The sequence below is a fragment of the Enoplosus armatus genome, chromosome 4 (genome assembly GCF_043641665.1).
Source record: "Enoplosus armatus isolate fEnoArm2 chromosome 4, fEnoArm2.hap1, whole genome shotgun sequence".
NCBI lineage: Eukaryota > Metazoa > Chordata > Actinopteri > Centrarchiformes > Enoplosidae > Enoplosus > Enoplosus armatus.
Genome location: NC_092183.1, coordinates 27,300,847 through 27,326,593, shown reverse-complemented (window position 1 = coordinate 27,326,593; position 25,747 = coordinate 27,300,847). Strand labels below are relative to the sequence as shown.

General features: G+C 43.2%; 1 protein-coding gene across 1 annotated transcript in view; it reads right to left on the bottom strand.

Moving 5' to 3' along the window:
* unc5db (unc-5 netrin receptor Db) overlaps positions 1-25,050 on the bottom strand; it is a 156,226-nt gene extending 131,176 nt beyond the window's left edge. The window contains 3 exon segments of the mRNA XM_070903772.1: positions 15,217-15,262; positions 15,264-15,340; positions 24,966-25,050. Of these exon segments, the coding sequence (XP_070759873.1) occupies positions 15,217-15,262; positions 15,264-15,340; positions 24,966-25,050 (208 nt within the window).
* Positions 25,051-25,747: the final 697 nt, after the last annotated feature.

Sequence of the window (25,747 nt, the reverse complement as noted above, 5' to 3'; positions counted from 1 at the left end):
TCCCTTTCTGCCATTTCATCAGTGTTAATTCTCCCTCAGGCATGGGGGGGGGGGGGGGGGGGGGACTTTTTTGAGATGCGGGAAAGAATGAGCAGCTCTCACTACTCACCCTGAGTGATGAACAATGTCCTGACATGGCAGGTAACGGTTATGTATCGCCCTCCTTCCTATATGTGACACATTGAAATGATAGGCGTTACGGCGGGGAGTGATGGATTCTGCAGTGCAGCAGGAGCTTACGTGCAAAGGTTGAATTGTAGAGTAGGAATTCATCTCAAGGTTGGTCTAAAAGTAAAATTAAAGGGGTGTGGAGCTCGACTGTTTCAAGGTTATGTTCACATTAATTCATTTCCCAAGGTCTTGTTTTTAAGCTCCGTTAAATGGCACCATCTACAAAGGCAGAATTAAAGGGCTAAAAAATTATTCAGAATAGCAGGTTCTTTGAATTCCAGAGCTAAATTTGTGCTGTTGTATCTTTAGTGCAATTCAAAGAATTGTATCCTTTTGTTGCTCATGGTAGGATGCATACCCCTGCATGCCCTAAAAAGACCCAAGAGTATGGTAGAAACTTCAAATCAGATATCACACACACGCCAACATATAGCACATACGCCCACGCCGGCAGCCAATAACACTGATTTTGCGAATATCTTTTCATATCCGAGGGACTCAAGGGGATATGAAGAAGTACAAGGGAATTCAACGGACAGATCTGTGCAGCAATAAAAGAGAAGGTCAACTGCGTTATAATATCACATTATTTCAAACAGCCAATGAAAACAAAATTCCCAGTTTTACTGGATCGAAATGATTCACATTGGTGCTACAGCGCACGCGGAAAAGTGGTTATACATTACAGTCAATTAAAGGGACTGATATGAAAAGAAACAACAACAAAAAAGGTGAAGCCCGAGCATATACAGAGTGGGAGTGTCTGAGCTGCCTTTGTCTGCCATACTGGTCACTCATTATGCTTACTGCAGCTATGAGAACACCCAGACGTTCGAACATATCTCTCCCGCTTCTAAATCCAGACATGGAGTGCGCTTTCATCCATTAAAAATGATGACTGAGGGAACCAAACAGCCCCTCTTTTCACCGCCGCTACCGAACACTATAATATGGTTAAGCGGACATAATTTGCACCTGTCTCTTCCTGTCAATTTCTAAAGAGGGATGGAGTTGCACTCAGGCAGAGAAGGTGGCATCGCGTGGCTTGGAGTTCGGACCCCCCTTTCCTAACTCTCTGCAGCACTCAGCTGTAACTCACACTTTAATTCTCAAGAGGGGGAGCGCAGAAGTTGAAGAATGTATTCACATCCAATTGCAGCAGAAGGGGGGGGGGGGGGGGGGCAAACCAGCTCTGCAAATGCTGCTTCTTTAATGCCACTCCACTTGGAACTTTGGAGCCTAATTGCTTGGCTTGGCCACTTCTTGTAGACCTGTCCTCAGATCCAAGAAGAACATCTATTTAGACATCATCAGTGAGGAAATAATGTTCACATTCAGAGCTGCAGGCAGAGGGAATTTAAACCAACTGTATACAAAAGACGCTGCAATATTACTGCCAACCCCAGCCTCAGGGATTGGACCGCAGCCTTTGTGCTTTTTTAGGTACACAGATCCCTGTGCCCCTAATTGATTTTCCCTGATTCTTTAGATGCAGAGCCAGGAACAGTGTGCCATGGAACGGCAGCTGATAGAGTTAATTAGAAGTAACTGTTCCTGGATTAGTGATAAAAGCTGAGGAACCATTTAGGCAAAATGCACAAGCCAATTCACAGAGTACCATCCATTAAGTAAGTAATGTATCATAGTGGAGTAGTTGCTCTTGTAGTGTTTATCTTGACAATTAAAGTCCCTCCATTGTCTTAAGGATTGGAATATCCCAGAACAGCTATATCATAATAAGTTGTCTGCCCACAGTATAACATCGCGTTAATTATAAGTTCATCAATTTCCATAGTGGAGAGAGAGATGATTCTATACGCCTACGAACGCTTTGTCATAATAAACTTAATTAATGCTAGAATCACACAATGCTACACTTTCTGTTCACACAGCACTTAATCGCAGATTGGAGCTTTAGGTATCCAAACATTTCTCAGAAGCAGAGCTGCTCTGGAGGCAGAATGAATCTCTTTGTTTTAGTTAAACCTCAACGGGCGCAGTAATGGAAGCACAGTTTATTTCAAAGGGGCGAGAAATATAGAGTGGCAAAATATGCAGATACCAATGCGTCTAGGACCATGACACTAATGAACTTGGAAGGCGTTCAAAACCAGGACTGCCTGCGAGTACGTAGAGGGGATTGTTTTCAGTCTGAAAACTGAGGGTATATAGAGTGCCGAAGTCCTGACGCCACCTCCTAGCTCGTCGCTGTTTCACTAGCTTCTGTCACTCAATGCAGGGTTTCTCCCATGAGTCTGAAAAAGGGAAAACATGTTCATGGAGTATATATCCACATTTAAAGTTAATGAGTATCTACTACAGCACTGCCTTTTAGATTTGGAGCCTTTCTTGGTTTCAATAAAACAACAATTTCCTCCAAGAAAAGTCAGCTCCTGTGAAGTTTTAGCAGCGAGGCAGTGTATATATTATGCATCATTTTTCTTCTATCTATCTATGATATCTACCAAGCCTCTTTTAGAATGTCAGTGGGAAATGGTGTTCATCAAGGGCCACTAAAAAGAGGAATATCAAATAAAGAACAATATTAGATCATCGAAGGTTTCCGGAACACATACGTTTTGGCTCTTTCAACCAACCCGGTCTCCGTAGATTTATGTTCATATTGGACGACTCTTCAGTAAACAATTTATGTCCAATGTCCAACATTCAGTGCCAATCCAGGAAGTAATATTACATGACGTTCATACAGCATAGCTATTAGTAAGGTAATGCATTTGCTTTTGACTGGAGACTGGGACCAGCAGTTAGCATCGGCTCTTTATTAATATTTAACCATGGCCCACGGTCTATCCATAATATCCAGATTTTCCCTTTTAGCAACAACAGCACTAGGCATAACAATAGCTGTGCTTTCTAATCTCTCGTGTTTTCCATTGGGCTTTGCCATACTTAGCCACAAAAAGTACAGTTTTTTTTTAACTCAACCATCGTTACTACATCCAAACAGCTCTGCCTCACAGTCTGCCAAACCCATTCATCAGTTAGATCTCAAAATGGTGAGAGGACGTCACTAACACTGACACTGGGGCACATTGGAGCACATTGGGGCACACATGCTAAAAGTGAATGGGGTACAAGTGTGAACTTAATGCCACATGTAAACTAATGACAATAATGGTGAACTAAATTTTGCACTGCTGGAAAAATTTCAGCCTCATCTGTCTTCACTGTCAGGGCGCAGCCTGCACAGAGCAGTGGGAGCTGTGAGCAACCACAGCCCACTTCACTCACCGCAAATGCCATTAGAAAAACATTGCTCTCATCATTCAGATCCCACCCCATGGCCCGAGTGATGACGGGCACTACGCCAGAGTGACTTGCGCACAACCGGGGGGATTACAGTTAACTGGACAGCAACTGCACTGCCTCTTGCATCTTTAACAAATGATATTAAAATGGTACTTAGCAAGAGCAGGTTAGACCAAACGTCTGAAATGGCTGTTCTAAAACATTTCATCAAGCCCTCCTTGGCTTGTGGACAACAAATAGCAGCGATATAGAGAGCACAGCAATAAATCTTTGTCATTTATCTCAGCACCGAGGGGATATTTCAAATAATTTAAGTCTAAGGTCAAGAGGTTCTGCTACATCACCACATCGTTGCCTCTATCTCTCTCTCTGGTAAGAGAAACAGGAGCATAATAAAGCAGCCAATGCACAAGAGGAATATTAGACTAATGAAAAGCTCTTTCCTGCCTTGGCTGCTGGCCCATCTTGTGTACTGCCTTGCGTCTACCATTTCACAGCATGGAGCTGTGAAATGGAATTCCGTTGGCAAAACAATAAAGCAGCCCCCCATGATTGTGCGTCATGCAGTTTAGCTCCACAAAAAAAAAGAGTGGCAAACAATGATGACTCAAAGGGAAGTGCAAAGTGTAATATTGTGTGTGCATATAGAATCACTCAGCTGTAAGTAGCTCATTTCAAAGTGGCGCAGTGCATCATTCTGCTTGCCCGACAAAGGGACAGGGGTCTTTATGTGCCGGCATGGTGTTGCGGCAGCATCTTGGCTTTTACAATGAGATGAAGGGCTCTGGGAAAGTGCAGCAGGTCCTGGAACATCATGACATTGTGGATGACGGGAAAGGTGGTAAAGCAGTAGGCCTGCCTGTTTGGAAATATGAGCAAAAAGCAAACCCCTGCTGATCATGAGCCAAAGCTGACAAAGTGTCCCTCGCTGTGGCCTGCAGCACATGGGGTGGAGCTATGCCCAGGCAGAGAAACACAGTTGGAGTTGGGTGAAGGTTAAGGTAGACTTACAGAGAGTGTCATTTGTTACTCCACCCAACAACTGATATTAGCCAGACTGTGGGTCCTTAGACAGGATGTTTCATATTATCGGGACCTAATGGACAACTCTTGGCCTCGGTGTGGCCCTGTAGAACAGACATGAGAGTTGCCCCCAAGACCTCAATGTATCGTCTAGCTCTGAAAGATCACTGATGCCCCTTTTTGACCACATAGTCCTGAGAGCAAAGGAGCCCCGGGAATTAAACTCGGGAGCTGAGTCAGGAACTAACTCCTTTTGTGCACTCCTGTTTGCGTTTCCACCTCATCTGAAAAACTGCGACGAAAAGGCTGACAGAACAAAACAACAATACAGAGACACTGTTATGTTTACTATGATGTCTCCAAAACAGCCGGCTGCTACTTCCGTAACCAACTCCCAGTGGTTTCTGGGCCTTTACAAAGTACTGCCCCCAGAGCAGGGACGATGGTCCAAATACAGGTAGAAGGTTCCTGCGTTCCTGGAAAGGTTCCTGCAGTGGAAAAGGGCTATAACATAGCTGAGCTCCTGTGTTCACTTTGTCAACACTTTGTCAATGAATCCAAAAAGGTTCCAGCTTCTCTTATGTGACGATTTGCTGCTTTTCTTGTTTTCAGTGACAGTACAGTGAATAGGTTTTGGACTGTTGGTCATACAAATTTCATAGCAATTTCAATATGTCAACTTGGTCTCTGAGGAACTGTGATGGCCATTGAGAAAATAATCCACAGATTAATTGATAGTGAAAATAATCCGATAGAAGAAATGATATCTGGGTGCACTTCACCTAATGCACAATGGAAAGCGTAATGCAGTGCATATGGGAGAAGTGACTGAACACCACGTCTTTGAAAATCAGGCACAAAATCTCAAGAAAGTCCAGGCAAATCTGAAGCTAGCACTGACATGCCCTCTGCATCTGAAGTATCTGACTAACTGCAGTGGCTGTGAGATAAGTGACTGTACCCTGTAATCTGACCATCTATGAAAAGTCATGTCACACTGACGCACAATGCAGCTGTCCAATCTTCCGGCTGAGACGCGCAACTTCAGAAGCAAAAACCACCAGGCTTGCAGTCCTTCCGTTAATAATAGTTTCTTGTCGAGGGCAGGCATTGGCATGGTAATGCATCATGTCTTACACAACGTATGCCATTCCAGATCTCGGCGGTGCAGCCTTGGCACTTCTGCTGTTTTATTAGGAATTATCTGCAGTCGATTAATAAATGTCACACCGGCTGGGTCCCACAGGACAAGGGGCAGAGAAGCACGCCCTGATAATGAAGGGGTATCCATCATGTCTGCCAGTCAGGACGCCGCCACTGCCACTGCCACCCAGACTCATGACGTGCACGAGCAAGGCGACAGTGGCTAATAAGGATGACACTGTGAACACCTGGAACTGTTCTGATGATGAATGCAGGAGACGCTTTGATTACTTTGCCCATTATGGCGCACAAACATGAAATTCATTTGTCAACATTGCTTGTGCCTAAAATGGGACTTTTTATGATTTAACCTAACCTTAACCTAATATTACAGAAATGGTAAAAGACTCCACTTAGGCTTCAAAGTTTTGGGACATTGACATCCATCTTGCGGCAAATCTATTTCAGGAAGTGAATAGCAAGAGCTAATAGATGACAAGTACCCATCCCACTGGCAGATTTGATAATGGGGAAAAGGGGTAATTTGGTAATAGTTTAAACATCCATCCTCTACAGGCATACATTTAGATATATAAACCAGGATTGAAATTTATAAGCATAAAAATGCTTTTACCCCCACAAATGAATTCAGTCTAAATCATCCGAGAACTCTCAAAGGACAATGGTATAGCGAGCTGTTTTTCCGACATGTCATGAATAAAAAAGGCCTGTGGGCTCTTAACGGCCTGTGGCCTGCTGCAAAAACAGAAAGCTCAGCGCTCGTTTTCCCCCAGTGCTCCAGTAATAGGCCAGTGGAAATAAATGTAATCACTGCACTTTGTTCTCCCCAGTGATATCATTTCTTCTTATTACTTTTCACCCCCTTCGCCTCTCAGGCCACCATCAGAATCTCATTTGATCGTATTTACATTCGCTCTGGCTCCGAACCCCGGTGATGCTAAAAAGCAATTACTACTTCAAGTTGCCGTCTGCCAAAGAGAGCCACACAAGATGTCCTTGCCAAACTGCGGAGGATTCCTAGCCGATCTGCGGCTGACATTTAAGCTCTTGTCTTCTTCTGTAAGCACGGTTCACTACATTTAGAAGCAAAGAACTGATTATGACAAACATGGCCTTTAAAAGAGGCCTTTGACCGGGGACAATCCCAACAAAGTAACATTTATCAGAGTTTAATACCAGAGCCGCTCAAAGCCAAGCAACAGAGGGATATGCCATTTATCAAATTAGAACATCATCTGAAATCTCACAGACTGTCTGGACAGGAACCTTCATCAGCCTCATGAATTGAGACTGAAAGTCAAAACCGTAAATTCTGATGAAAGCACAGACCTGCACCTGTCTGGATACTAGATTAAAGGGGCACTCCACCAATTTCACACATCATGTTAGGGATATTTTTTAACAGAAAGCATGCATTACAAACTGGGGAGTTTGAAATTCATGGGCATCGAATAAAAGACGCTACTGAGTTGCATTATGGGAGATGTAGGATCGAGATTTTTTTGGGAGCTTGACTCACTTTCATGAGTCTGCTTTCTGAGCCTAAGTTCTCATTTATAGCATAAAACCAAAAAAGCTAATTGTTATGGACCTGCTGTCTTCTGAACAAACATTTATGTTTGACGCTAAAGAATAAAGGTACTAATGGTACACTTACTCAGCTTTTTCTGAGCTTTCAACTGAATCTCACTGTGTTTATTAGTGAATGGAGCTGGCTCAAATGTATTATTAGTGATTATTTGGCATGATCTGAAGTCATGAGGAGCGTCTTTTCTGTATAGCCATTTTAGGTGTATGTCTCCTGGAAAGATCTTTCTGAAGTCTATTAAAAAACTGCACCCTGATGACATCACAGTGACATCACCAGGGTTATCTCAGATTGGTCTTGGAAACTACGTAATTTTGACGATTGATTGCATTATGGGAAGTGTAGTACCCAGTGTTGTCGCTAGGTACTAAAAGTGAACATCTCAGCTTCATTTTTTGACCATTCTTTTTTTTGAATCTGTCTCTCACAAGTCCCCCAACTTTAATCTATTTTAAAGAGAGTGGGAAAACAAACAAAGGAAATAGAGGTTGAGGAAGACCAATGACTTTGTGTCCTGTTGTTTTCGACAGTAACTGATTCATTTCATCATTTCATTCAAGTTACATTTCAATTAACACGACCCTGCAGCAAATCATAAAAACATGATGATGTAACACTTTGTAACAGCTACTGGGTGATGTAGCTGATGCTGCCATGAAGGGTGTAACCATGAAATTGAAAAAAACAGCATCAACCTTTCCATTTCATTTCCCTCCTTGCAATGCCCATACCATTAAATGTAAACTCTTAAGCAACCCTGTGCCCCATTGATTGTGTTGCTTTGCAAATGGAGATTTAATTACGCCGCTCTTCCAAGTGAGCGCAGAGCAAACGACGACAAACTATCAATAGTAGGCTGCTCGAGGGGCCAGATGCAGCGGAGGATAAGCGAGATAGCCGGACCTCCTTTGCTGTGCACTCTTTGTTAAATTACCCAAGGTTAGTGCAGCGTACTAAAGGCGACTAAAGCAATTAGTTTTCCACCAGTTGGTCAATTGTCAGAGTCTGCAGGCGGAGGAACCATTGTGTATACAGCGCTGTTTTAGACCAGATGGCAGCAAACAAGAATCATATCTGAGCATGAGCAGTCACGCTGTAGACAGTTTATGGAGTGGTTTTTTTTTGTTGTTTTTTTATTTTTTTTTGCCACTAGCTTTAATGGATTGTGTGAACTAACATTTCTCATCTATCGTTTTAGATTTGGAGGCCAATACGCACATCTGAAGCCTCCTGAAGAGCTGCAACATGCACTTGTTACAGTACAAGTTCTGATCAAGAGCAAAACTCCCATCTTTATCATCACTAGAAGAGCAATAAAAGAGGCTCTTCCAATTAATGCTGCTCTTACAGTCAGTGCAGCAGTGTCTTTTGTGGCACTTGATGTTTCTAAAGCAGAAGCAGCTCATGGGGATTATGATAAATGACACGGATTTAAGGTTTTATACTTTATATTTTATGTAATCCATTTTGCCTCGTCTGGATATTTGTCTTATTATTTTTTACTTGTGCCTTTTCACTTCTCTTGAATAAGAGACATGTGTTTCTCTATTCCGGCCCTCCCCTGTGGCGGATAGAGGCAGAACTAAATGTGGAATATTCCGGATGCCACTGAAGTGCAACAAAAATGTCTCGAAATGGTTTCTGAAACCTTTTTGTCCCGCAATTACCATTCTGCTTTCCATACAGCCCTGTGGGCCACTCATTACTCAAGGACTTAAGGTAGTGATGGACTACTTCAATTTATTCCACACAGTCTGCATATACAGCATGCATCTATCGAGTTACAGTACCTCACCATGGATGTTGAGTCTTTTCTAAAGGAAATCAGTAGTGACATTTTATGACTGTGGTTTTATTTCCTGATATTCCTCCACCACCTATTCAGGCTCTTCTAAACCACTGAACAGCCACCTGGTGTACAAATTCCAACTGACTACAAATCTCACTGTTTGTCCAAGCTGAATAGCCCTGTTTGATGGATCTGTCAGCTCCAATCAATGCTTCTGCATTAATTAGGCCTGATTCAAAATTCATATTGCTGCAAAACACCACTGATGCATTAATAGACGAGTGCCACTGCCCGTGAATCGCGTTGAAATGTTCCTCTCCCAAACTCCTGCTCCATCCAAACCCTCACACTAATGGCGGAGTGTATCCTTGCTAGCGGGTGACGTTAAAAGCCTTTCAGTGTTGGGAGGTGATTTCTGTTACTTCGCAGGAGATCTTTCGGCTTGCGGAGCGGATATGGACTACCCATGCTCCGAGCATATAGGGGTTTGGCGAAAAGAGACGACTCATATCTCAGTCTGCGTCACTCTGCTGAGAATATGACATTAAATTGCCATTCTCAAAGACCAAGGGAAGGTCTTGTTACTCATAGCAGGCATGCAATTATTCGCACGTCAGTGGCTGGATATTTACCACAGGTCTCTAGAGACACTATATATATCATTTTTCTTTGTCTTAGCCAATGAATGTGATTTGTGAGGCATTTATCAAGTAATATCAACGAAAAGATTTCAGCATTGTAAATGCAAAGATTGTTAACCCTTTGAATCCTGGGCTGTTTTAGGTCCATTTTAACTGCCTTTATTTTCAGGCTTGCAGCATTGTCACTACATGTCTTAGGCTACTCAGAAATGTTATCAGCTTGCACTGTGCATGTGTTCTGGGACAGCTTTTGTGGGAAAAAAACCCCCAAAAAACCCAGCATATATCAGTACGGATGAACGGATATAGGAGAGAGTGATGTGTTGATGGTGTAAAAGACAACTAAAAGCAAATTCTCATAGATCTTTCACGCCTATTGTGATGTCCCTTTTCTTGTAGAATGAATATTTCCATCAGTTTTCCAAACCAGGGTTCCTGTGGTGCTTTGAGTGATTTACACTGATGTTCTATGAGTCTGTGGTGGCCAGTGCTATCCTCTATGCTGTTGCATGCTGGGGCAGCAGGCTGAGGGTGGCGGACTCCAACAGACTCAACAAACTGATCCGCAAGGCCAGTGACGTTGTGGGGGTGCAGCTGGACTCTCTGACGGTGGTGTCAGAGAGGAGGACGCTGTCTAAGCTGAGGGGCATCTTGGACAATGTCTCACATCCTCTCCATGACGTACTGGTCGGACACAAGAGCAGCTTCAGTGGGAGACTCATTGCTCCCAAATGTACAACAGAGCGCCACAGGAAATCATTCCTGCCTGTGTCCATCAGACTGTTCAACTCCTCCCTCTGAGTGTCAGACACTCAGGAAGAGACTGGAAATCTGTATCTGTATCTACTTCACCTGTCATACACTACCTCACTATTTATTGTGAATGTTTAAGTGCAATACATGTATAGTGCAATACATATATAGTTATACACTACAGTGCAACACATCCATACATATATATACATTATTACTGTATATATATATTTTTTTTACCTCACTTCACTTAAATACTGTAAATGTGTATATTTTTTATTTTCTATTTCTTATTTTTATATTTTGCACATACCTTTAGTTCTAAATTATGCTATTTTTCTACTCTGGAATGGGAGCACCGGTACTGTACAATTTCCCCCCGGGGATCAATAAAGTATTTCTGATTCTGATTCTGATTCTGATACACGTAAAGGGAAATGCTGTCGCACAGACATTGGGTCTCCATGGACAGTCATGATGCACTGGCTACTAGCGGTTCCTGTTTGCACTGTATCCACTGACAAAAAGGCGAAAATCACCTGAATCTGTTTTGATATCGAAGGAAACACCTAAATGTAATGATCATTGTGTGGAAAACGGGATCTCAACTCCAACTGCATCTCATAGTCTCCATGCGGGAATGTCATTATTACCAGACACTGGGGAAGACCTGTGTCTCTTATAAGATTTTGTACGTGAATTCCAGGCCGTTTCTTCGTGATAGACATTGAACGTACTAGTACGTGCACGATGGAAGTAGAAATTTCAACTGGTTTCTATTTTCAGCCTTTAAAAATGCAGATATGTGTTCATGCTGCTTCATAACAATGTAAATGCAACACCTATGACTTATAAGTTGTTGGGTTTTTTTTATCCGTTTCGCCATATAAATTACATGACTAAATTCAGGGACTATAGATAAATCAATTCCAAAAAGAATTCCCTCGTTGCCCTAGTTATTACTGAAAATGCAACGTAAAACCGAAATATTTGCATCTCAGTTACAACGAGGAGTACTCTGTTTGAAGTCTCAAAGACATTCTTCATTTATGGATGTACATATACAGCCATGCAAAACAAGTCACTCAGGAACATTCATCAGATCTGTGTTGTTCTCAAATGGCATGTTCCCTGCCAGCACAGCACACAATACGTGTCAAAGGTGACGGCCAGAGGGAGTCTCTATATAGAGCACTTTAAAGGACCTGCAGATAGTAAGGGAAGCATGACTACATCATGACCAAACGCTTGGTCACTGCTGATCATTCAATTAGCAGAGGGATGTCTTCAGACAGCGTTCATCTGGATGGCATTTTACGTTAGAAGCTGCAGTAGGAGGCACGCTGAATCACACGCACACCAGCGGCTGACATGAGATGTTCCCAAACAAGCAGCCGCTCCGGGCCAGAGCTACAGAGCACGCCACATTGTTTCATAACTGCTATTAATTCAAACTAACGCTAATGCAGCTTAAAAAGACAAACAAGACGGCAACAAAGAGAGCGTTTTTTTGTTTGTTTTCCCCGGGATTTTGTGTGGGCACAGACCACAGCATATCAGCGAAGATGCAACATGGCCCATGAGGTTGAGATGAATACTTGCTGCTTTACATGGGAGGGTTGAGTAATCCGCAGCGGTGCTGACCCCGAAGAACTCCGAGATTGTATCAAAAGCCAAAATGAGTTTCAAAAGAGAAAATTTCAAGCATGAAAAGAAGGCAGTAGGAGGATGCCTTAGGCGCACGCGGAACTGAAGAGTTACACAGCCACTACCCGCCAAGACAAAGCAGAGCGGTGCACAATCCAATATTCAGATTCTAAATGCTTTACCAGGTCACAAGCCAAGCTGTCAGGACCTCTCAAGTCAACAGAAAACAAGTGAGAGAGCCTACTGTTTGCCCCATCAAACTCCACACTCATTAAAACACAGAGGCAACGGACTTAGTACGGTGCAACTCAAAGACTCAGGCATTAGTCAGCGATGAATCAGGCAAAAACATTTGTTGTGAGCAGCCAGTGAAGGGTTGGAGGGGGAACACATGCCAGGTGTTTCATCACCTTCCAGCAAAGAAACTCGGGAGGAAACAGCAGCAGCTGTCTGCTATCATCAAAACATGGCTGCCTCATTTTCCTGTCCAGAAGTCTATCCTGAAATATGCTGAAACCCATTGCTGAAAACTAATGCCTGACGTTCTCCGACTCGGTGACAGGCTTTAAATGTATTTTGATATTACCCTCCGTTTCGCAGTGGCCGCGTCTGTTGAGAGGCTGCCCCTGATCGCTCGTCAATCTTGGGTTGATACTCGCGGCAAGTAACGTCGTTGGAGAGACGTGGCTCGTGTGGCTAGTGAGCAGACGGGACTGCCAAAAACAGACAGAGCATGAAACAGAGGCGGCCGAGAAGGTGCCTTTGAGGAGGAAGGCAAAAGGAGCTTTCTAAAATATTAAAAATGCATCAATATGCCACCGTCTAATTTACTGTAATGCTTCTGTGTCGTGACCATAAAGCATGGTGGGGCGACCGGTGGCCTCTATCTCACCCCAGTGGCGTTCTTTCTCAAAATGAAGACAACAATTCTCATAAACACTGTTGCTTGTCGCCCTATTTTGCCCTCACTGAATTTATTCACTCTCATCCATTCCCTAAAAGCGTCACTTCAGCACAAAACCAACAGTGGAATTAAAGAACACTTTGTTTGAAATGTTGTCATTTACTGTCTTAACGTGAGTTCGATAGGTCAATTAAATCTGTGCGTATAATGATCGTTTTTTTTTGTTTTTTTTTACACATTGTATCAGTGAATTTAGGTGGGTATTTTAAATACTTGTATTATTTAGGTGGCTTGACCAACAAAATCTGAATGTAGTCGCTTGTACATGTCATTGCCATAGCAACAACAAAGTCATGAAAACAGTTCACAGTATGGAGAGATATGTACATATATATATTTCTTGGTCTGCTGCTGGCTCTTTTGATTGGCCAGTCGGTGCTGCTAATTTTAGATTTTCAGGCATCCTCATTCTAAGCTGATAGAGACTTTTTTGGTCCTACTCTGCCTCGGCCCCCTTCAGAAGACATGTGCTCAGAGAAGAAATGATGTGAAGCTGCCATAATGCAGACTGAAAAGTTTCAACTGAAAGCCCCAAACTGGAGAAAAAGAAAAAAAACAAAACTTTTCTAATGAGGAAAGTTAGTTTTGCCGCAGAACAAGCCAAATTCAGGTCAGTCAGCCTATCAAACGCAGAGCCCCTGTTCAAAACTGAGGCTTGGCTGTGTGGGCTAATCCATGTGTGGCAAATGTATTTACACGCGTTAACATACATGAACTTATATTGCTGAGTGAAACATTTACTGAAAGTTTTGAAAAATCAGAAATGGTTGATAATAAATAAAAATGTTATACATTTCACTAACAATTTCATGCACAGTTAACATTAAGTTAACCCTTATAGGAATTGTCTGCCTAAAATATATAAAAAAAAGGACTATTATTGATTGTTAGACCGCTGCAATGAATTTGGACAACATATGTGTTACATGTCAGACTGCTTTGAAATTATGGAGGCACCATATTCTGTGACCACAGTGACTAAAAAGCTTAGTCTAAGTGCACATTGCATATATTGGTGTATTATTATTGTTCATATTCGTGTCATTTTGTATTCTACATCCAGCAGTTCAGGAAAGTTCTGCTTCTACAGTCCAGTCAGTGGAAATGGTTAAATCATTGGTTATTTTCTTTTTTCACACGATTGAATCATTTTACAAATGACATGTTAGAAAATAATGTTAATGTGATTTATATCATAGAACAGATTCATATATAAGAAATAACTAATCACTTGCTCATGTAAACAAGCATTTTGTTAATGATTATTTCATCATGGACTGGAAAATGTCATTAATTAGTCATTTACAAATGTAAATACTTGATTCTCATTAAATCTTGACCAAATGATGAATTACCTTTATCGCTGACACCTTTTGTTTATTTCTATCATTAATGTCCTCTGTTTATAGAGGCTTTTTTGAATGGGTTTTTGGTTAGATGCCTGAAATAAGGTCTGTGGTTAACAAGCTTAAGAGATTCTCACGTTTTTTTACGTCAGTAGATACCCCACTCGTGAATTCTGAAGCTTTTACGCGTCTTAAAAAAGGAGGTTGCACTCTATAACATACAGCACAAACATGCATTCTCTGTATAGTACATACCTGCATGCATAGATTCACTGAATAGTTATTCCCAATACTTATTTTGGCAACTGAAACGAAGCACCTTGGCATATCAGTACAAGACAATATGCAAATCTACTAGATACTGTATACCTAGTATAGGCAGTACTTTTGTATGTTTTTATTATTCTATTTTCAGATCAACCTCTTGCGATGTCCTCATGTTGTTTGCTTTGCTTTTTGTGATTCATACGTGACTTAGTAGCTGTATCACCAATTTCATATCGGTACCCTTAAGATCTTCAGATAATTAATCTTATACCATGGCCACTTACAAAAAAAAAGGACGGAGAAAAGAAAAGGATTTGTTTAAACGGTAGTTGTCCTTGAATTGAGTTAATGTTCCACATACAGAGGCTTTAAAATAACTCCTTTTAATAAGGAAATACATCCGATAAGCTTTTTTTTTTTTTTTTACATACATAGCTCTGCCATCGTATTGAGGATAAACTGTTTTCACAAATCACAATACACCTACTACTACTATCCTTCCCTGGCTTTTTCTGCAGCACCTGTGTGTGTGTGTGTGTGTGTGTCAACCACTGATACCAAACCGCGAGGTCCAATGACTAACATGTGCCCACCAGCGAGACCGAGAAGTCCTCCAGGCAGGACAGGACACAGCGAGCTGAAAGCTGAGACTAACGCTCGGCAGTCCATTCATCACAACTTGTCCTTCAGCGCTCTTCTGTCCCGGTAGGCCTGCTGCTGCACCATGGATCAACAGAGGACATGTTTGAACAGCTGACCCAAGGCAATGAAAGTGGGTACAGCGACAGCAGCGAACCATCAGGGTTGGCATATCACAGGCCATACATCAGGCGTCCAAGAAAAATACCTGTGATCTATGCATTGGAGAGGGTTTTCTGCAACTACTGGCCTTTCAGTGGAGGCAGCTCACGTTGCTGGGTTACTGTCCTGGCTGCTTTCTTAGCTAAATGAAATCTGGCCCCTCACTCTTTGTCTCTATGCTCTCTGATTTATTCCATACTGGATTTAATGCAACAAGTCAATAACAACAGAGACCCGCAAAAGCTCACATCAGCCAAGTTGTGTCTTATTTGGTCATACATACAGCCATGCTGTAGTAGTGGTAGTGGTGCTAACATCAGCATGAAACAATGCTCCCAATGACAGCATGAATATGCTGATGTGTAGCAGGCATAATGTTTACCATGTTCACAATCTTAGTTTAGCGTATAAGCATGCTAACATTTGCTAATTAGCACTAAACCTAGTCTCGCAGAGCAAGACCTTTCCCCACACTTCAGAGAAAGGTCTGCCTCAACCCGTTATCATTCTGGGATGGTGGGGAATTTATTTCTTTAAACCAATCACAACCGTCCTGGGTGCTGCTAAGCCCGGGATGCAGCGACGATGCCCTCGCAAAATGGTAACAAGCAGATAGCGGAAGGGGAGGAGAATGCCGACTGAAATAGAGCTAAATGACAAGTCAGGTTATCACTTAAGTTCTGAATGAATGCCTGTACAAACTTTCATGGCAATCCAACCAATAGTTGTTGACACAATTCCCTCAGAATCACAAAGGTCAACCTCATGGTAGCACTAGGTGAAAAGTCGGGGGGGGGGTTAAACCAAAGTAATCAGAATACTTGGTCTGAGAACCATGAATGTCCACACAAAATGTTTTGGTGCCAATCCATCTAGTGGATGTTGAGAGATTTCAATGCATAAGTGTTAACTGTCACCTGCTGGAGGCTCTACAGGTAAAGTCAGGGGATTCATCCTGTCAGGACCATGAATGTCTGAAACCAAATTTCATAGTGATCCATCCAATAGCTGTTGTGGGAGTCGACCGACAGACTGACTGGCACTGCCATCCATACAGCCGCTAGCACGGCTCATGAAAACTAAAGGTGGTGGACCCCGTGCAATATACAGATTAATGACACTCCTGTACCTTGGTTCCAATGGATGGATTATGTGAGAGAGTCACTCAGAGACTCCAGTCACTCAAAAGGCCATTTACTTGAGATCGGCTGACATAGATTTCAGCCGCGACCCATACATCAGTGGGACATGTTTTTCGTTAACAATATTGAATTCTCTCCGACCTGATAAGATGATGAGGCCTCGCCTTTCATTTGATTCTGGTTCTGCAGAAGCTCACTCCCAGATGCTACCAAATACAGCCAGCAATGTAGTATAAATAAAATTTACACGGGACTGTGTGTAGGTTTCCTAATTATTATGCGTGCATGCGTGTGTGCATGTGTGCGCAGTCACACACACACACACACACACACACACATCCCCCAATACGCCGTATGGCTGCTTGGAGGTTTGCTAAATAGGATGCTATCATAAAGCAGCCTTGTAAAAAGCTCATCTGGTGCACACCATCTGTAAACACAGATATGAAGAAGTTCATGGAGCCCGCGCAACCTGACACCTCTAAATTTGGAGTACATATATTACCGCTCCAATGTAGCGCCTGCATTTGCACGACAGCAAAGACCAAACGAATGTGGGGAGAAAACAAACACACACATCAGCGCTGACTTTTATAAAGGCGGTGCACTACTTGTACTGTAGAGCAATTACTCTCAAGCTCCAGCACAAGTGTGATTAAGTGTTTGTCGCAATAAATATGTGTTTATTTAGAAGAATCTTCAAAGATTACACAAATTAATATGATTTTCAATGAACAGTTGTTTGAGCACAGTTTTGTATATCACTTTGTTATGTTTGTGGTGGCTGTTAAACAGATTATCACCCCAAAAATTACTTTTTTCTACTTAGCTGTTGTTTCCATCCGTACTTCTTTTCTATTATTTATGATGTATGAATATTCCACAGATATTTACCATGTAATATATTTTTCTTATGCTGTCTGGCTGTTGTTTTGGCCCGTGCACTTCATATTACCGGCTGTATGTACACTAAACAATGCCGACTGAATCAAGATTGGGCCATTGTCGCTCTAAATTTGCGCAAAAATATCAGCTACATGCCTTAAATGCATACATATTGAATGAAATATCAATTCAGATGTCTAGAAACCTTATCACAGAAACAATACACCTTGTCTCCAGCTCTTTTTATAAAAGGCAGAGTATGTTCTTCTCATCATTATACAGTACAGTGAATCCTCCGCCTACCACATTTAAATCCCAAGTGTTTGTCACCCTCAGGGAGTTCTTTTGCAACTGTTGAGAAAACGAAGAAATCACAGGGAAAAAAACGTGTCCACACGTATCATTCAGGGCTCATACACAGATTGCTCGGCTGCAGCGTGGACAGGACGTGTGGAATGAAGACATGTGGCTCGAAGGGCACAACTGATTGAATGTCCTGACTGAGACGGACGGCGGGTATCTGCAGCTTTGTTACGTGATTTAGCACTGTGGCTGAGTGGGCCTCCTCAATGTCCTGATTGCCGTCCCCTCACATTAAATGGGACGGAAACTGCAGCGTTCATCCAGGACAGATTAGGCCACCAAGCATTTTCTGAGGAATTCTAAATAACAGTCCGCAAAGCACACTGATTCTTAGGAAATGGTAGTTGAGCGAAAAAGAGAACCTAGATTACTAAAATGTCAGTATTTGATGCTGTTTGTAATTATTACATCATCATGTATCATGACAAATATTTCCAAATCAATCGGCTAATGGTGACGTCTTTAAATTTCTGTGACTGTGACTAAATATTGACACAAGGTCCATTTACCAGCTTTTTTCTGAGTTATGACTTCCTTTTTTTTTGTTCTGTCAAATTAGTTCAAGAAAAAACTTTCACGCTCAATTATAAATGCCTTGCTTTGCAGGGCGGGAAGTAACAAACTACATTTACTCTCGTTACTGTAACAAAAATCTGTCATTTTACTTTTCCTCGAGTACTACCTCAGGTGACCCAAATCAAACCTCACCTGTGCAATAGGCACGTCGGGGCCGGCTAACATGCTAACATGCTCATGGTGGATCCTCTAAGTCACCTATATTTTGAGAATGAACAAGCAGAGAAGTTGATCCCAGAACAGTAAATAAACTTGCAGTAACTAAGCTAGTACAGAATCAAACTCACTTATTGTAAATCACTGTAGTGTCAGCAGCCACTGTGTTGCGCGCTATGCCGTGTGTTAAAACTGTGCAGTCTCAGCTTTAATGTGTGTGTTTGTGGGCTGCAGTCGCCGTGGAGTTTATACTGTTTAGTGTCAGGCTAATTAATTTATGTGGCTTAATAATGCTAGTTGCACCCTCCGTGGTCTCCATAGACCTTTTATTTATTGTCAGCCATTTTCGTTTAATTGTCTGAGTTTTGTTCTCTTTCTGGTTAATTCTAGTGAGGCTATATAGAGGAAGGCGGTTGCATATTCATCATTGATAATCAGTTGTATGCACGGGCTGCAAAGTGCAAAGTAGTACCACATAAGATTTTGAGTACATTCGAACTAACCTACTTTTTACTTTTATCCGAGTATATTTTATCGTTTTCTTTACTTGAGTAAAATTCCTTTAAAGTACTTTTCTAGTTTTAGTCCAGTCATTTTCTTTTCCTTCCCTTTGTCCAACCAACAGTCAAAAACCTTCAGATATTCAATTTACAGAGAAAATCAGCAAATCCTCACATTTGACAAGATGGAACGTTAAAAAAAAAGACAATTAATTGTTCATCAAAATAGTTGCTAATTAATTCTCTGTCCGTTGACAAATCAATTAATCAACACCTACGCACGTTTTTTTTGTTACAAACATTGTAAAATGATGTTGTAAATCACCTAGCCTAACAATGACACTGAATTGCCATTAAGGCTTCACTTAATCATTCAGTCGGATGTCATGTTCGTCTTAGCTACACACCATACTGGTTGTCATCTTGACCTCACAAATTGGTGCTGGGCAGGTGGTGTACAGCAGGTTTATTGGAGCTTTTTCCACTAAAAACAGCTGCCTGCTGCTGCTAGAAAACTGTTGGGGTGATGAAAGTGGTGAAACAGAACCAGAACAGTTCGAGTTGCGGGCCGTTAAAAACCAAAACAATAAGCTGAAAGATGCTAAAACTGTAGATAGAGCTGAGATCAGGTGAGTTTGTCATGACCGGCGACAGCTTTTACATCACACACAGTCATTTCTTCCGTCGTTAATATAAAGATATTGATTAGCGCAGCTTTAATGTTTCTCATGTGGGTCTGAGAAATGTGCTGCTATGTGTCGGCTAACAACAACCTTTCCTGTCATGATTTCTCCGGCTCGGGTACCAGGAAGATGACATCCCCAACAAAAGGTTTCGGAACCAGCGCTATCGGACGCCCTGGATACGTCGGGGCCTTCACAGCGTAAACCTACAGATATAGATGACGCACAGTAGCGGGAACAAAGTTGAATGTCTAAGTGCCATTCAGCCACACGGCGGACAGGAGAACCCAACGGGCTGCGGGGCTGATTGCTGACTACATTAAGCCTCTTAGGCAGCAGCATTGACGAATCCACTCGTTGAAATGTGAAGGTAATAGCCTTGACACAGCGAAGGCATAACTCACCGACTGTACCTGCAAAGTCCCCAAATGACAGCAATCCCAAGTAGGAGCCAGTCCAATACGAACGAGGACTTTGCTTTTATTACCATCATCATTACTGTATATCATTTCTGAATGTACAGCCATTTGGTTTCATTTAAATGTAAATCTGGGCAGTGAAGTGCGCACGTTGTCACCCACGGCAGCCTGACTATGATGATTCATTCTGGGATCGGCAGGGAAAATATTAGAGCCCCTTTACTTTCTCTGAGGGAAAATAACAGATTTGACCTTTGTATGTTTTCATGAAAGCCCTGTACACAGCAGAATAAAAAAACCTTGAGATTTCTATTTTCTGCTAGAAAATAAAAGTAGCCACAGTTTTGTGCATCCATTATACCCCGCTGTCTCTCTTTCTTTTCTTCTCTTTCTCCTTTCTTTTGCCCAACCTGAAGAACAACAATGAGGTACAATCCACAGCGCAAGGCCAAGGGTGAACTAAAGCCTGGGGAGAGTCCACGAGTCCACGTGTCAAGCAGGGTTGCAGCGACAGAAAACAGAGAGGCGCAGCATCACACGCCACGTGTGCAATGGTTACGGAGCTACAAGATGCCGTTTGCTGCGAATGTTTGCCAAATGAGGCGGCCACCAGGGGCCTCGTTCCAGCGAGGCAAACGTTAGCAGCTCCACACCTTAATCTTCTTACATATTCTTGTCATCATATACAGCATTAGGAAAACTTACTGCGGAGCCTGTTGAATTAGTGGCAAATGAAGTGGATGACATCAACAATCCTAAATCAAATATCAGATAATCCCTTTCCACATTATTATTATTTTTTCTCTGCACACACCCGCTCTCTTCCTAAATCACACACACACACGTCACAAGAATTAATCATCAATTCCCAAATAAATATGCCTGCGTGTGAAATGAAATCAAGAAGAGCCTCATCAGGAGCCAGGTTATGAGGGATATTACATGTCAGTGCACTCTGATAGCCTTTTTGCATATCTGAGTAGGGCTTCATCGGGTGATAAACACATGCTAATAACCAATACCTGATCTGTAAGGACGTCATGTTTCCTCCTGCCACTCAGGAAGCTGGATAATGTGTTTCATGACCAATGCCCCCCTGGGCCAACGCCGTGCTTACTCACTGCCGTGTTACTCAGGAGGAGCACCTCCTCCGTGACCCCATCGCGTGAGTCTGGTTCCCAGCCAACGAGGCCCGCCAACATCTCCATTGATCCTCGAGAGCTTAAGTCTCGTCCGAGTGCGAGCTAGCGCCGTCGGGGGCCGCTGTGTTCGCTGCTGTGTGGTTCATGGAGTCAAACCTTGCGGGGAGAAGTCCGTGTGACACCTTGTTGTTACGTCCATGGCCTTTGAGACTGACGTGACATGCAGAGGAATGGCAACACGGCCAGGGCCTTAGTGCTGAGTGTGAGGAGCCGGAGATGGCACCAACTGTCACTTTGATCCCTGCAGACACCAGGGAAGCATTCACGGAGCGCTGTGTGACACTTTTATGCAGCCGCATCGAGAGCTAAAACGGTCAGTTCATTAACTGATGAGTCGCTGGACAGAGCGCATCGAGCATTCAGGCACCATTCTTTAAGCAAAAATACCAAACATCCTGTGATTTCCACTTCTGAAATGTGGGGGTTTCCTTGCTTTCCTCTGTTAACTGAATATCTTTGAGTCTTGGACTGATGCTCAGATAAAACAAGGAACATGAAGGGAAGTTATGATGGTGATGGACATTTCGACTGTTTCTTTTTTTTTACGTACCACATGAGCTGAGTCCTTACCGCAGCAGTTCGGGCTCAAGTCCGGTCCGGGTTGGAGTCCGGCCCGGGCCCTTTTGCCCCCCCCCACCTTTCCTGTCTCTCTACTGTCCGATGTATATAAATGTATGTATATAAACCCTTTTGAAAATATTGATAAAAAAGTAACCGCTGGTCAGCTGATTGTTTATCTATAAATATGAGCGCGTTCATGACAAAAAGAACCAATAAGCGTACTGTTAAAGTACCGGATCGATAAGCAGTATCGATAATAATAGTAGCACTGTTAAAATCTTAACGATACCCATCCCTAACCCATGACCACAGGTGCATTCAGTTATAGAGGGCCCGCTCTCTGGAACAAACTGCCCGATGATATAAGATGTACCACAACTGTGTCGTCTTTTAAAAGCTAACTTTAAGACCTACCTGTTCTGTCCGGCCTGTGGCTAGCTAGGGCCTCTCTCCCTCTCTTTCTCTTTGGGTGTGTGTGGGCGGGTATGTTTATGTCGATGGCTAAATAATCTTTATGGCATTTTTTTTTTTTTAAATATTTAAATGTGTTTTCATGTTTTATTTTGTTCATGTTTGTTGTGTGAGAAGCACATTGGGCTTACATTGCATGAAATGTGCTATAGAAATAAATTTGACTTGACAAAAACAACAAAAGTCTCTTCCAAGTAAGAAGCCGCGCACTGGGCCCGTTTGCCCAATACAGAATTCTGCTATGACTTCGCACAAAGGAGGTGACAAATATAAACAATGAATGAAATTTTAATTCAAACTGCCTCCAACAAACAACTGACTCACAACTGATACATCTTTTGCCTCTTTGAACCCTTGGGTTTTGATTCCTTTGGTGTACAGTAGAGCGACGTACGTGGGAAACGGGAGTCCTCAGTGCAGTGTCTCCTTCCAGGGTTACTGAAAGAAAACTCAACGTAAAAAGTGTTTAATAGCAACGAATCTGATTGTATGATCAGTCTTTTCTATGAAAAACACCTAAATCTAAATCACTGGTTACCCACGTAGGGGACAAAGAGGGGTTACAAGATTATTTACAGGATAGGAGAATAAATTAAAAAAAAACATGTATTTTTTCTATACAAAATGTTTTCTCTGTTGTTTTTCTTGGGAAATTCTGGCTAGTTTAGTCGAGATAATCCTGACATTGTCGTCGGGGTTTAGGCTTGAGGCTTGAGGCTTGAGCAGAAAGCCTGCATTACAAACAGAAGTGTGGGCTTTTGAAAAATGTGGCCATTTTCAGGTATTATGGGAATTGTAGGATCCAGCACTTCTGGAGCTTGGCCTGTACTAGGGACTGAAAGTCAGGACATCTCGGCCTCTGCTGCTGCAAATTTTATGATTCCTTTTATTTTTTTTTTTTAACTGTCTCTTGTGAGTCCACCAACATTATGGCGGAGCAACAATAAATAGCTGGAGTACCCTTTAAACTTCTCATGGCTCATAAATATACTGTACGCAACCTGTGCCGATGGGGATTGAGAGACGACATTGTTTCATTTGAAGGGGTCCCATTGGTTGAAATGCATAGCCACGTTGGGATTATTCGTTTTGAACCAGTGGCCTTTACAGTTTGGGCAGATTTTCATATTTGTTCTACAAGACATGGCGCCTCTTTCCCTTCCATGAAAACAAACTCAAAACAAGTGAAACTGGATCGAATAACATACTCTTCTATTTGATAGTTGCGTGCGAGCTGCGTACTAAACTCCCAAAGGCCTGGCAACTTTGGTGTTTTGCGCGCAATACACAAACAATAACGATAACACCATCTGACAGATTCCACCAGATGCACCAATACGATGAAAAAGCTAAAGTGCTCAATCTAACAACCATGTTCTGCGACTGTGGTGGCGGGCAATGGAGTCGCGATGCTGTGACCTCAATCTATTACTGCTCTCAGTTCACCTGGGGGGGGGGGGGGGTGTACCATCACTGTACACCACTCACCTATAACCTGCATTAACAGGAAGAATCTGCTCTGTGCCGCAGCCGTTGCAGTAGGCGGAGAGCGATGAACAACACTGACAGATGACTGAAAGGCAAACATATTCTTGTGGAGTTGTGTGCTTGAGTCACAACGTTTGATTAAAAATGGGTGAGTTTCAGTGTAACAACTCACTAAAAGCCTCAGCCACGGAAAAGTCTCTGCATCAAATATCACTTGGTGCTTTTTCTATATCGGGATAAAAATCCTTTTTTTCTTGATTTTTGTTCTCAATTTCAAAAAAAGAAAAAGAAAATGAAAAGCACAACATCAAACTGGGACAGACACAGCCCCCCACCCCACCTATCAAAATGTGCCTTAAAAGTGCATGGCAACCCCCCCCCCCCCCCCCCCCCCCCCGCCCTTTCAAAAACACCGTTTGAGGTGCGTCGGGAGCACAGTGCCTTTCTTATCTTGTGCTTGAATTCAACACAAACGGCTGCCCCTGCGCCTTTCCATACCCCCCCCCCCCCCCCTCCTCCTTATTTCAAAACACACTGCACCCAGTTCATGATGATACCGGGGAGTGGATCGTTTTAAAACGCAGACAGACGTCCACAGAACGAGCACAGTAACTCCCAGAGAGAAGGAGGGGGGGGGGGGGGGGACGCGTTGACATGCCTGTTGCACAGGCCTGCCTGTGTTCGAGCCGACACTCCTGATGATGGATTCATTAAAGTCTGCGAGGACAAGCAGCATCTATTTGCGGGCGATATGACAGAGATGAGAGGCAGTGTGGGAACTTGACAGTGTGAGCTGTGGCTTGGTGAGTCAGTGCCAGAAGCTCTGCTGCGCATCGGTGGAACACAGAGCCCAAACTGTGACAGCAAGTCCGCGGATGAATAAAGACAAACCCACGTTGAACACTGACTGTGCACGTGTCCTCAAACCTCCACCAGAAACAAAAAATCCCAAATCTTAACAAACACGGTACAAACGTGACAAGCGGTGCGTAACCGCGAGCATGGCACGAGGGGAACGCTCTTTTCTTTTTCTTTTTCTTTTTAAACACGCCGGGTTTAAACGTAACCATGCACGCGCGCGGACACAGCCCTTACCTTTGGAGATGACGGACACGGTGCAATAAACCAGGAGCAGGAGGCCCATCGTGGAGAGGTAACGTCCCTTTGTCAGCGCGCCCATGCCTGCCGACCCGTAGCTCTCCACGGATACGCTATCGGGGTGACGGCGCTCCGGATCCCCGGTGCCTCCTCTCGCCTCGTCCGAGCTGGACGAGCCCCGGCCGCGCAAGTTCCTCCTGGAAGCCGTGAAAGGGGACCGTTTGGCGCTCTGGCAGGAGGAACAGAAGAAGTGGACGGCTCGCGGGCTGGACTGTTGCTCGAGAGGGAAGGGGCATCTTCACTTCACTTTTGCTGCGCGAGTGTGCGCAGCGGGCGAGACGTGCGCTCCGACTTTACCCCCCTTTCCAAGCATCATCATCCCGGAGCCTGCCTCGTGCTAACCAATGGCAGAGTGGGAGAGGCGGGGAGGAGGGGGCCGGGCTGTAGGCTACATGTAGGCCTACTCACTCAAGCATCTCCTCTAACTGTGATGCAGCAGTCAGGGGTCCAATACGGCGTGGTAGGTTCAGGGAACACTGGCCGAAGTAGAACAAAATATAGGAGGCAAGGAGTTCATTTCACTTAAGTGGTAAATGTGACAAAGCTGAATCTGATATTCCAGTGAAATGTGCAAACCTGGTTTTAAATTGAGAGAGTGTAGCAGTGACCAACTGATGTGTGGTCAGTGTAATTAATAAATGATTATTCCCTCTTCAATCAGAACAGAGCACACTGGCCCTCAATGCTCCGACTGCCAAGTAAGAAGTGTTTCTTGGCAT